The following is a 12,243-nucleotide window of genomic DNA, read 5'->3' as shown; positions in this document are numbered from 1 at the left end:
GACACCTACTCTGTATCTGTTTAATAAGTATAAGAGCCCTTTGTTTAGAAGGACCGCTGGACGCCTGGCACCAGCTTTAAGGAGTCTTCACAGGATCACATCTTGACCACACACACACACACACACACACACGACACACAAACAAGGTGCTCTTTGTTTACATGTATACACCTATGTAAGACGTCATATGTTAATGATTCTTATGCATAGTCATATAACCGCAATAAAGAGCAGTGTTACGAGGGAGCAGACGAGAGTGGCTGGGGTTCGAGCGTCAGGAACAGCGCTCGTCACAGTTCTCTCCCTCGTGCACGAGATCAAACAAAGAGCTCTGGTTGGTGTTCAATGCTTTTTGCTGTTGTAGTATAATTGTCTCGTTACAGCGGTGGGTCTGTGCTAGACAGACCCATCAATAATTTTAAAAAAGTTTTCTATGGGCAGAAATCTGTGCCATCAGAAACTGAATTTGAATAAGTTCAATTTGAATTTGAATTGCTCAGATTGAATCTGAATTGTAACTTGAATAAATGCTTTTGAAAACTGAATTTGAATTAGTCTAATTTGAAATTGAATTTATGGTTTGAAAATGATCATCACTAAATTGAAATTGAATTTTATATTTTGAAAATGAATTGATTTGCTTTGAAACTGCATTTTATCCTTTAAAAATTCAGCTCTCGAATAATTTCAGTTTCACTTCTCACCATTCAGTTTCAGTTCTACAATTCAATTTCAGTTCCAAAATTCAGTTTTTTGGAACTTACATCCGGTTCCGGTTCAAGCGCAGATTAATAGAACTACGTTTTACTAGCGGACCGAAAGTGTTACTGACTGGAATCTACAGCGTCTTGAGCTGAATTAAGACTTCAGAAGTCATTCATCATGTTGAATGACCAGCGAATAAACTCTCAGGTTGGTAATAAATGTATTACATGTATAAGAACAAGTGTCATGTTAACAAATGATAGCCGTATGGTAACTTTTATGCTTATTGTAGCTGTTAGCTAAAAATGCTAATTTAGCATAGTTTGCCCTGAATTCAGCTTTGACAAACAAATATGATCGACTGTTTCTAGTAGAATTCCAAAGTTGTCATCTTGTACCCTCTCAGAGTACCCCTCTGTATGCTTGCAGAGACCCTACAGTAGGGAAACACGCAAAACGGTGTCCAAACCTTTGTATTTTAGCTTTATTTATGTCTTACACAGCATCCCAACTCTTTAGCTGACTTAATAACTTTAGCTAAAGTGAATAGTTAGTCTAATTCATTAGTGCAGCCAAATATCCTTGGGCAAGATACTAACCCCAAGTTGCTCTCCGATGCATCCATCGGGAGGATGAATGCGTATTAATGTTAGATAGAAAGCACTTACAGAGAAAAAAAAGAAGTGATTGGGTGAATGAGGCAAGTTGTAGAGAGTAGAAAGGTTTTATATAAGAATCAGTTCATTTTTATATTTCAGATTTATTTTCAGTTTTCTACTTTTTACATGTAAGATTGATGTACATGTATCACACCTAACTCGGTGACAGCAAATTTGAACAACTGTAATCATTTCTTTCCGGCATCTGAAATATTAGTTTAGTTTGGGGTTGTTGTTTTTTTTGTTTCCTTTTGGCTCCTGATATTAGTCAACTACTATTTGTCAATGTTGAATAATGATAAATGAATTATCTACAGTTGCCTCAAAGCGGTTTATAATGCAATTTCACCAGCTGAGACCACATCCTCTTTTTAGGTTTGATAGCATTTTTAGTAGATAATGGCAGCTGGCTTGAGCATGAATTTAAGCTGCAGTTTAGGGAAGGTCACAGAGGGGACAGCCAGCGACTCCTGAGCTGTGCAGATCGCCGAGTGCTAATGAGAAGTAAACGAATTGGAAAAAGGAGGGAGTGCGGGGCTCAAAAGCAAGAACATACAGCCTGTAGTGCTGAGTGAAAACAAATATGTTCAAATTATACATTTTCACAATTTATTATCAAATGGTCAGAATTTCAAAGTAGTTTTACATGACGCCATGGACCTCCATCTCTCTGGCTCAAAGACAAAGGCCAAGAGCAAGAAAAAAACAAGAGGATGCAATGACAGAAGAAGCTGTGTCAACACACAGCTTCGATGGAAATGATGATGCAGCTTCAATAAGTGGTGCAAAAGTGAACATGAACGGTGCTCTGAGCTGAAACTGCTTTGCAGATCCCAAAATGTTGATTCTGAAAACGTTACATCCAGATGAAGAGAATCAAAGTTTTCGTTATATGGATGATTGAGCAGCGTTTGATTAAATGAACAATAACTGCTGTTATTTGAATAGAGGAAAAAAATGAGTACAACATAATATCTGAACAGAGATATAACATGTGCTAAATTAACATTCACTGAGCCAGCCACTTGCTTGCATGAGATCTGAGACACTCGAAGCAGTAAAACAGCTTGTAACATGTTGTTATGTTTGATTCAGGTGGACTGAAAGAGTCTAATACGGGTAAACTATTAATGATATCAATAAATGAAAGACTGCAGTCCACTTTAGCTAACTAAATAAGATCCAGAGGAGGCAGAGCATTAACAAGAACACTGTCAGTGTCTGTGTGTCATGGTTCTGGGTCTTTGTCTCAGTTTTGTGTTGGTGGACTTTTGAATGTTGCTTCATCATTATTGTTGTGTTCTTATACTGACTGAAGTTTCCTAGTTTACTTTTCCTGCATTCGTGAATTTTCTGATTATTGTTTTTTTCAGTGTCTCCTGTGGATGTCAGTCTTGTTGTCACGTAACGTCTGTCATAGAGTTCGTCTCTGTGTTCTGTCCTCGGCGTCCCCTTAGTGTCCCCAGCCCGTCTTGTGTCTCCCTCTCTTTGTGTCTTAGAGCTGTCTCTGGGTTTTGTCTCCTTTACCTGTTTCCAGTGTCCCTCTCTTTGTGTTTTGTCCTTGTCTTCTCAGTCCGTCGTGTGTTCCCATGTTTGTTTATTTCCATCCTAGTGTCAAGCTCATGTGTCCTTATCTCAGTCTCTGTGTTCGTGCTACTTCTTGTCTTATTTTGATAATCCTAGTCTGTGTCCCCATGTTTGTCCACTCCCTGATCACCCCTCAGTGTATATACTGTCTCTGTTTTCCTCTGTCCTTTGTCAGAGTGTCTGTTCACCTACCCCCTGTGTCTCCATATTCCCAGTGTTCAAGGTTTCCGAGTGTTTTCCCAGTTTAGGTTTTCATGGTTGGTTCTGTTTGCTACTCAGCCAGAATAAACAGCTCGCTCTTTTTAAAAGTAGGCTCCAGAATGGATGATGGCATGTTCGCATGTCTTTATGCAACACTGAGTGTGCTGAACTAAAGGTAGGCCTAGTTTCATTTTCATGGTCATTATTATCAAGACAATGATTACGCCTTATTCTGATTATTTCTCCCTTTTGGAGGTGTAACGTTTACATGAGGGGTGTAGGAACATTTCCCCCTAAATATTTTTAGATACATTTTTGTTGAAGTCACAGTTTTTGTCGTATTGATGATGCAGCTAGAATAAGTGCTTTTAAATAAAAGAATAACCATTCAAAGTGCTCAGTGGTGAAACTGTAACTCTTTCAGAGTTTGACAGCTGGACAAGTGATGCCGTATTTAAAGAAACATGAGATGAGTGCAGCATATTATCTGAACAGAGATCATTCAATGAGCAAGAATAAACACTGAAAGAGAAACACTTCACTGTTGATTATCATATGAAGTCTAATGAAAGCTGTTAATCTGTTAATATCCTGTTAATCTGCATACAGCAAATATAGAACATGCGACTTTAAAGCATCCAGCAAAATGATAACTGTCCTCTGCCCACTAAGTAGTGACTCTACAAAAGATTATTTTCAATATCATCTTTATATTATATTTATATTATATTTAGTTATTCTCCAGCGCAACAATGTAAGGAGCTCTGTGATTGGTTAGGAAAGGACAGACTGGCCACCTGGATTTTTCTTCACTGCACATTGATCCATAGCTTTGCTCTGTAAAGGCTAACAAAGTGCTTTTGCTTTACAAAGACATTCAGCGTCGGTATTGTCACGGTCCTGGGTCTTATGACCCAGTGTTTTGAGTTTCAGTTCATTTGTTACCATGCCTAGGTGATTCTAGTTCTTATTAATTCCCCCTCGTGTTTCCAACCCATGTTAAGTCTCCCCTGCTCTTCATGTGTTTCATGTCTGTGTTTTACGTTGTCAAGTTCTGGTTGTCATGTCTGCGTCTCATTATGTTTCCTGTTTTATTGTGAAGAGGTCTGGTGTTTCTGGGTTCATCGTGTTCAGTTTACTCTTCCACTGTGACGTCGTTATGTTCACGTGTCAGCTGTTTCTCTATGTGTTGCCACTTTCCTCATTATCCTCCTGTGTCTATTTAGTCCGTGTGCTTTCAGTCATTCGTTGTCAGGTCGTCTGCTCATCCATGTCTCATCTCCAGGTATCTCTGTCAGTTCACTATGGTTAAGGTTTTTCATGTTTTGTTATTAGTTCACCCAGTTTAGGTTATTGTTTAGTTTTCACCGATGCCCTATTATTTTGTACCCTCGTTGCTAGCCTCAATAAACGGCTTGTTTTGTTAATCCACACCACGTTTTGGTCTGCGTTTGAGTCCTCTTCTGCAACACATACGGTCTGCCCCAGCCAGACCGTGACAGTACGACCTGAACATACTATGGACTCAGCAGACCGCGAGCTCTATGAGCGTCGGGAGGCAGCCTTCGCCCAACTGGAGGAAGAGCTCCGTTGGAAGCCGTGGCGTACTCCCGATTACGAGTGCATTTTCCACGGGACTCGGCTAGCTCTCAGAGGTCCCAAGAGCTGCCAAAAGTCCCCGCCTGTTGCGCTGCCTGCATCCAAGCCTCGCTCGCTTCAGGTGGGAGTCCTCCGTGTGGCTTCAGGCGCTCACGCTCCAGCCTCGGTGTCACCGTTCTGTGCACCAGGGGCTCAGTCGCTCGCTCCGCCAGCTTCCTCTGTTCGCAGGAAGCGGCGCGCCCGCCGCCATAAACTGGACATCGCTAAGCAACTCACGGTGGTGAGTGACAATGACTCCTATTCTCATGTCCCGTCTGACAGTAAAAGTAACATCCTCACCTCTGATCCGTGGGGAACTTCCCTTATGGATGATGACGTGGACTGGGAACAGTTATTTTGCTTTGCTCCCTCTGAACAGGGTGAGATCAAATACAATACCCGCTCGCCTAAGTCCGCACATGCGGTTAAAGGAAAAACTGTGAACACTTCTACCAGGTCTACAACACTCAGTTCAGGTTCTGTCAGTTCAGGTTTTGTTAAGTCTGGTTCAGTCATTACCAAGTCAGCTCACTCTAAGACCGTTAACCCAAGGACTTCAAAGACTGTTAATACCAAGACTGTAAAACATGAAGTGGACGGCGGGTTCATTTTTGATAGATCTGTTTTTGTCGACCCAGTTCATGTTGACCCTGAGCCTGTTAATTCTAAGACTGGTTTTTCTGAGCCTGCTCCTTTGCCTGTTCGTGTTTCTGCTGCCAGGGCAGCTCGGGCCCAGCGTACCCCTGCACCCGTAACAGTTTCTCGGGTGGGGGAGGCTGAGGCCCAGTTGGTCCCTGCTCTGGTTTCCAGGCCGGCTGAGGCTCTGTCCATTTCTGCACCCGTATCAGCTCCTCGGGTGGGAAGGGCAGTTGCCCAGCCGTTGCCGGTGCCTGTCCCGGCTTCCGGGGTGAGGGGGGCTGTGAACCAGTCCACCCCTGCACCCATGCCAGTCCCCAAGGTGAGGTCAGCCAGGATACAGCCCGTCTCCGCACCCGTACCTACTCCTCGGGTGGGAGTGGCTAGTGTCCAGCAGGTGCCTGCACCCGTTCCTGTTTCTACTGAAGGCTCAGGAGAATTCAGTCCACAACCAACACCATCACTACTGCATGCTTTTCAGTCTATAGCTCAGTCGTTAGCTCTGTTAGCAGCCCAGTCTGTAGTACACTTTCCTGTGCTTCCGTTAACTCAGCCCTTAGCCCACTGTGCAGCTCAGCCAGCTCCCCATTGTTCAGCTCAGTCATTTGTTCCATCACCCACTCAGCCTTCTGTTCAGCCAGTACTCTCTGCACCTACTGGTCCTGCCGCTGCTTCAGCTGGAGGGCCCGAGGAGCCCGTCCAGCCTCATGCCTCGTCAGCTGGAGGGCCCGAGGAGCCTGTCCAGCCTCATGCCTCGTCAGCTGGAGGGCCCGAGGAGCCCGTCCAGCCTCCTGTCTCCGCTGGAGCGCCCGAGGAGCCCGTCCAGCCTCCTGTCTCCGCTGGAGGGCCCGAGGAGCCCGTCCAGCCTCCTGTCTCCGCTGGAGGGTCCGAGGGGCCCGTTCAGCCACCAGCTGCTCCACCAGCAGCCTCATCCACGCCAGCTGCGGCCTCCGTGTCTCCGCCCACGCCGTTGCCTGGTCCGGCTTCTGCCTGTGCTACGCCTGGTCCGGCTTCATCGTCTGCGCCTGGTCCGGCCTCTGCTTCGGCTACGCCTGGTCCGGCCTCTGCTTCTGCATCGCCTGGTCCAGCTTCTGCCTCTGCTTCTGCTTCGCCTGGTCCAGCTTCTGCCTCTGCTTCTGCTTCGCCTGGTCCAGCTTCTGCCTCTGCTTCGCCTGGTCCAGCTTCGGTTTCTGCTTCTGCTTCGCCTGGTCCAGCTTCAGCCTGTGCTTCGCCTGGTCCAGCCTCAGCATCAGCTCCTGCTTCGCTATCGTCAGGTCCAGCATCGGCCTCTGTTCCTGCTTCGCCTGGTCCAGCTTCTGCCTCTGCTTCGCCTGGTCCGGCTTCGGCCTCTGCTTCTGCTTCGCCTGGTCCGGCTTCGGCCTCTGCTTCTGCTTCGCCTGGTCCGGCTTCGGCCTCAGCTCCTGCTTCGCCTGGTCCGGCTTCGGCCTCAGCTCCTGCTTCGCCTGGTCCGGCCTCGGCTTCTGCTTCGCCCTCGCCTGGTCCAGCTTCGGCCTCAGCTTCTGCTTCGCCTGGTCCGGCCTCGGCTTCTGCTTCGCCTTCGCCTGGTCCAGCTTCGGCCTCAGCTTCTGCTTCGCCTGGTCCGGCCTCGGCTTCTGCTTCGCCCTCGCCTGGTCCAGCTTCGGCCTCTGTTTCTGTGTCAGCCTCGCCTGGTCCCGCGGCTGTTTTGCCGCCGCCCAAGCCACGTTTTGCCCCTCGGAATTGCCGGCCGCTTTCCGGGCCGTCAGCTGGACTTCGTTGCCATCGGGGTCGGCCGCCTGAACTGATGAACTGTGACCTGCTGTGCTCTCGACCTCCGGGTCGGGCCCCTGAACCTTTGACCTCTGACCTGCTGTGCTCTCGACCTCCGGGTCGGCCCCCTGAGCTCATGGATTTTGGACTGCTGGACCGTTGGCCTCCTGGTCGGCCACCTGAACTTTTGAACTTTCTTTTGTTTTGCTGTCAACCTCCGGGGCGGCCACCTGAACTGCTTCGCCATTCGCTCCTGTGCTTGTGTTGGACATTTTGGTTTTTTTTGGCCTTGTTTCTGACTAGATGCCCTAAGGCCGTCCCTACCCCCATATCAACCACAATAGCGAAGGCAGAACTAAACCATGACCCCCCACCCCCACTAGGTGATGAAGCCAATCAAAGTAGTCCAGAGGGATTGATCAAATGTGATGGCAGAGGCTGTATCAAGACTAATGTGATCTATTAGATGGTTTTTATATTGGTTAGAATTAAGATTATTTTTATTTTTCCAGTTCATGAGGACCATTTTCTTGGCAATGCATAGGGCCGTAAAAACAACGTGGGCTGTGTTTATTTCTGCAGTGACTTCATCCAAGTTGCCCAGCAAAGGGGAGGCTGGAATGTTACATTTCCGACACTTTGATAAGTCTTCACATATCTCATGCCAAAACTTCTGAACTGGTGGACAGAACCAAAGAGCGTGGATGTAATTGTCCGAGCAGTTGTTGGAAGACGTATAGCCGATCTTGAACATCCTATGACCAGTATAGTGCACTCTGTGTAATATTTTGTATTGTATTAATGGCAAACTGGGATTTCTGATCCATTGAAAGGTTTTTAAGCATATCTGAGACCAAAGGTTTTGGTCTAAGCTGATTGATAAATCTGCTTCCCATTTTGCAATCGGAAGGGATATTGATTCATCTACTTTAGAAAGTGTTCTGTATATTTTAGACAATAATTTGGGGGGGGGGTTAGATTAAAAAAATTGTACCACACTTGGTGGTGTTTGTAATTCAGCTTCACTGGGATTAAATTCCTTTTTTTTTTTACTATGGATTTAATTTGTTGATATTCCAAGAAAATTTTCTTGTTGATCCCATATTGTGTAACTAGTCTGTCAAACAAAATAAAGTCTGTTCCTTCCAATATATGTTCCAAGTTTTTAATTCCTTTATAACTCCAAACTGGCAAGTTTATCATGTTATTGTTTTGTAATATGTCCGGATTGTTCCAGATAGGTGTACGTTTGCATGGGATTAATGAAGACTGTTACATACACAGGTACAGGGCAACGAAATGCAGTTTGCATCCATCCAGAAGTGCTTTAGTGATATAGATATATTACAATATATATTAGCAATAATATAGATATGTGAGTATATTACAGAAATGGGTCTATTATGGTATGTTACAATGTACACAGATTGAAGTATGTTGTGAATATTCTATAACTATAAGTATGTACAGGATATGAACAGGATATAAATATGAAAAACTATACAGAATATGAAATAAATAACTACAGAAATCTGAGATATACAGCTATACAGAAATGGGAACTATGCAAGTTGTAAACAGTTGTAGGGTTAAAAATTATCGAATGTACAGAATGATTATTTACACAGAGCTATACAGTAGTGCAGTTAAGATAAGTGAGATATAATTCCTACAGAGGCTATATAAAGTGCTATGTGATGTGAGTGTGCTCAGTTTACGTTTCCCCTGTCTCGTCAGCTGTGATTTCTCCCAGGTGTGTTCCCCTCCTGTCTCTCATCCCTTGATTACTGCCATCTCTGTATTTAAGCCCTGTGTTTCTCTGTGTCAGCGTCGCGTCGTACCCTCAACTTGCTGTGTGTTTGTAATGTCCTGTCCTCCAGCACCTCGGTTTAGAGTTTTGTTTTTGTAAGTTTTATTTCGTGAATCATTCCTCCAGCAATAAGGCTGCGTTTTCAGTTTATTCCCATCTCCAAGAGTCCTGCAATTTTGGGTCCACCACTTCTGCTTGCCTGCCACACAGCCAACCATGACACAGTTTGGTAATGAAGTACTTAAACTACCACCTCACTGATTAGTTATTGCAGAGTGAGCTCAATTCAATTAATCGGGTCACAGTAGTTTAGCACTTCTACAGCAATCATGTAACCAGCATGACTGAGGAGGACACTGGGTGGACGGGCTTTGCAGGTCAGACTTTGAAACTAAAAAGAAGTCATTCATTAGCGTGTACAACTATTTTTAAAGCATGAGCCTAAAATTGCAAAACGAGTGCATATGTGTTGATGTTTGCGTTCACACTCAATGAATCTGAATCTTCTATTGTCATTATGCTAAAAGCAGTGAAAATATGCTGTCCCATTCAGTGCAAATAAAGAATCTGTGTTTACTGACAGGACAAAGCACTGAACATGATTTCATCTGTTAAACTGCAGCTATACAACTTCTATTTCAGGAAAAGTAAACTAAAAACTAAAACATTTTTCTTCAGCTGTGATGGTCCTGAGTCCTGAGATTTTAGACCAGTGGAATTTAAAGTATCTTTTTAAGTTCATTGCTGCCTCTAACCATGACTGTCTTCATCAGTTTTAATGTCACTGTGACTCATATTCAAGCATTTTTGCTTGTCGCCTCTCCACTGCTGTATTCAGAATCAGAATACTTTATTAGTCCCTAAGGAAATTATTGCAAGATGGCAAAAATACCACATGGTGACTCTGCTTATTTATATGTATACTCAATCATTTGCATCACTGTATCCGGTTGTTCAGTCTGACGTCACTAGCAGTGTCTGGGTCTAAACTCAGCTGCAGGTCCATATATCAAACGATCACTATGGCATTACTGAGAGTTGAAAAACTGTCTAAAGTCTTTCATCTTTAATAAAATGATCAGCATTCTGCTCTACCCGGTGTAACAACTGAGTTTAACATCCAGGCATCCATGAAAACGGAATTTATGACATTTAACGGAGTTAGAAGTTAGCAGGGAGTTAGCTCGCTAGCTTCTATCTAAATACAATATAGCATGTCCTGACTGCGGGGTTTTGGAAACAAATTCAAACGTACAGCTCTGTTATCACTTCCAGCATAAATGAAGACAGAAAACTAAACAGCAGTGACGTTTGTAGGGTTACTGAAGTTGGGCTAGCTGCTATATAATGATGTGCTACGTGACCGCTAGCGACACAGCTATGTTAGCATAATATAAACAAGCTAACTTTTTTCCACTTGATAAAAGTTAACGTGAGTGTTCTCGGTGGTCAGGAACAAATGTAATCGCATGGCAGGATGCTGTAAAAGGACCAAACTTCAACCAGGAGAACAACTGAGATAATCCATCCGCAATACGAGGTTAGTCATTCATATACTGCTGCATGGGCTGGGCTGTAGTTACATCCTAAGGTTTTAAAAACTGAGCTTAAATAAATGATTAGCGGTAATAAAAGCCGAGGGAGGTCAACAGTGATCACTGACTGTTTTAGGAGCTTTTTGAGATCAAATAGAAGAAAATACATAACATTAAACATGTTAACAACACAAAAGCCATATTAAACGCAGACTACTTTAGACCCGGAAGTAGGATTCGTCGCGTCATCACTGAACAACCGGATTGACACCAATAAACTATACCAACAACTATACCCACATGACCTCGTAGAGCTAAACCTTGCAACACTAAGTATTTGATGGAGCCTATAATCTTCAGTAATCCATACCTTGCTTCCTCCTGTTTTCTGGCAACAGCTGAAGAAAGCTGTGAAGCTACAGTGTTCCCACTTTGAGCACAGATGTTCATGGCATGGATATGTAACTGACTTTTTGCATGTCCTGAGAACCTGAAGAGAGCCTTTATCCAATTTCTAAAGCCTACATTCACAAAGGCAGGGTCACACTTGCTTGGATTGACTGATTTGAATAACTTTGGCACAGTGAAAACACAGCACCCCTTGTAAAGTGGCACTGTAATGCAACCAAGGAAAAGTTGCGCTACTATAAACCTAGGATCAGGTTGTGCAGGCTTTGTGCAGGTGATGATGTCTGAAACAAAATCCTTTTCTGTCCCTGTCATCTGTGGGTGACTGGTTCCTGACACGGGGCTCAAGTCCTTTTGGTAAACATGACAAGAAAACCTGTCACTCTCTGAGGGCCAGGGCAACAGCCAGGCCCTCAGAGAGGAAACCACACAAACCAAATCAGTGTTCTGACAGTGTGTGTTTGCATGCACAATTATTTTTGTTGATTTTTATGTCTGTTTCCTGGACATCCGTCCCTCCTGTGCAGCTGCCTTCTGTGTTTTCGCTCCCTCTCTTTGGTCATCTGACCCACTGTCACCTTTTCTCTCCCCTCAAGTCTATATACAGCACAATGCCCCCAACCAAACACACACACAAACACACCACTGCCATCATCAGTAAGCCCCCTTCCCCACATATACAGCACAGTGTTAACATCAAAGTTTGCTGTGATTTATGGTGGCAGACGTCAACGAATAGGGCAAATATTTCCTTTTCCTTACATTGCAATTATTTTACATTCAGTATTTCAGATTTTTTGCAGACAAGCTAAAGAACAGCGAACCAGATGTTTCTGTTAATCCTTAACTCACCGTTTCTGTCATAGACTACCTCTGTTTGTAACAAACAAACCTACAACCACGCACCGTCATTCACCGTATGTCGGTGTGTGCAGGCGTGTGCTCTGAACCTTACTGCCTATGCTCTGAACTAACCATCAGCAGCCAGCTGTCAATGACAGAGTTAAGCAGGAGGGATGGCAGATAGGTAAACAATGCCAAAACGTGTGACTGTATTGTAGCAAACAGCTCCTTAAGTTACAATTCAGTGAAACAGACATTGGTCCTACACAGTAGGCTACATCACTGGCAGCCTCTGGCTTTTCCTCACAGGAGACCAACTCCAGTCAACATATCATCACCTAACTTAACAACATGGGTATTTACCTCCTTTTAGTCAGGACTTCTTTTCTTTTTACAAGCGGTTGGTCTGAACCAACAATTAAATAGTGTTGTCTGTCCGCATCTTTTCATGTCTGATGTCTCAGTTCAGTTA

General features: G+C 44.2%; 1 protein-coding gene across 1 annotated transcript; it reads left to right on the top strand.

The window, feature by feature from the left end:
* Positions 1–4,671: 4,671 nt before the first annotated feature.
* LOC147302562 (uncharacterized) lies at positions 4,672–7,519 on the top strand. Its single transcript, XM_086283586.1, has 3 exons — positions 4,672–6,403; positions 7,088–7,333; positions 7,479–7,519. The coding sequence occupies exons 1-3, from the start codon at positions 4,672–4,674 to the stop codon at positions 7,517–7,519; spliced, it is 2,019 nt and encodes a 672-aa protein (XP_086139712.1).
* The last annotated feature ends 4,724 nt before the right edge of the window (positions 7,520–12,243 follow it).

This window comes from Aulonocara sp. 'chitande type north' Nkhata Bay, linkage group LG23 (genome assembly GCF_057382095.1).
Source record: "Aulonocara sp. 'chitande type north' Nkhata Bay isolate Kocher_YH1m ecotype deep benthic linkage group LG23, A_spYH_male_GT1.1, whole genome shotgun sequence".
Classification (NCBI taxonomy): domain Eukaryota; kingdom Metazoa; phylum Chordata; class Actinopteri; order Cichliformes; family Cichlidae; genus Aulonocara; species Aulonocara sp. 'chitande type north' Nkhata Bay.
This window is presented reverse-complemented; position numbering and strand designations above follow the sequence as displayed.

Coding starts and splice junctions, on each gene's coding strand:
- LOC147302562 (XM_086283586.1), top strand. CDS start 4,672: ATGGACTCAGCAGACCGCGAGCTCTATGAGCGTCGGGAGGCAGCCTTC. Junction 6,404..7,087: donor TCCGCCCACGCCGTTGCCTG/GTCCGGCTTCTG, acceptor TTTCTGTGTCAG/CCTCGCCTGGTCCCGCGGCT. Junction 7,334..7,478: donor GGATTTTGGACTGCTGGACC/GTTGGCCTCCTG, acceptor GTTTCTGACTAG/ATGCCCTAAGGCCGTCCCTA.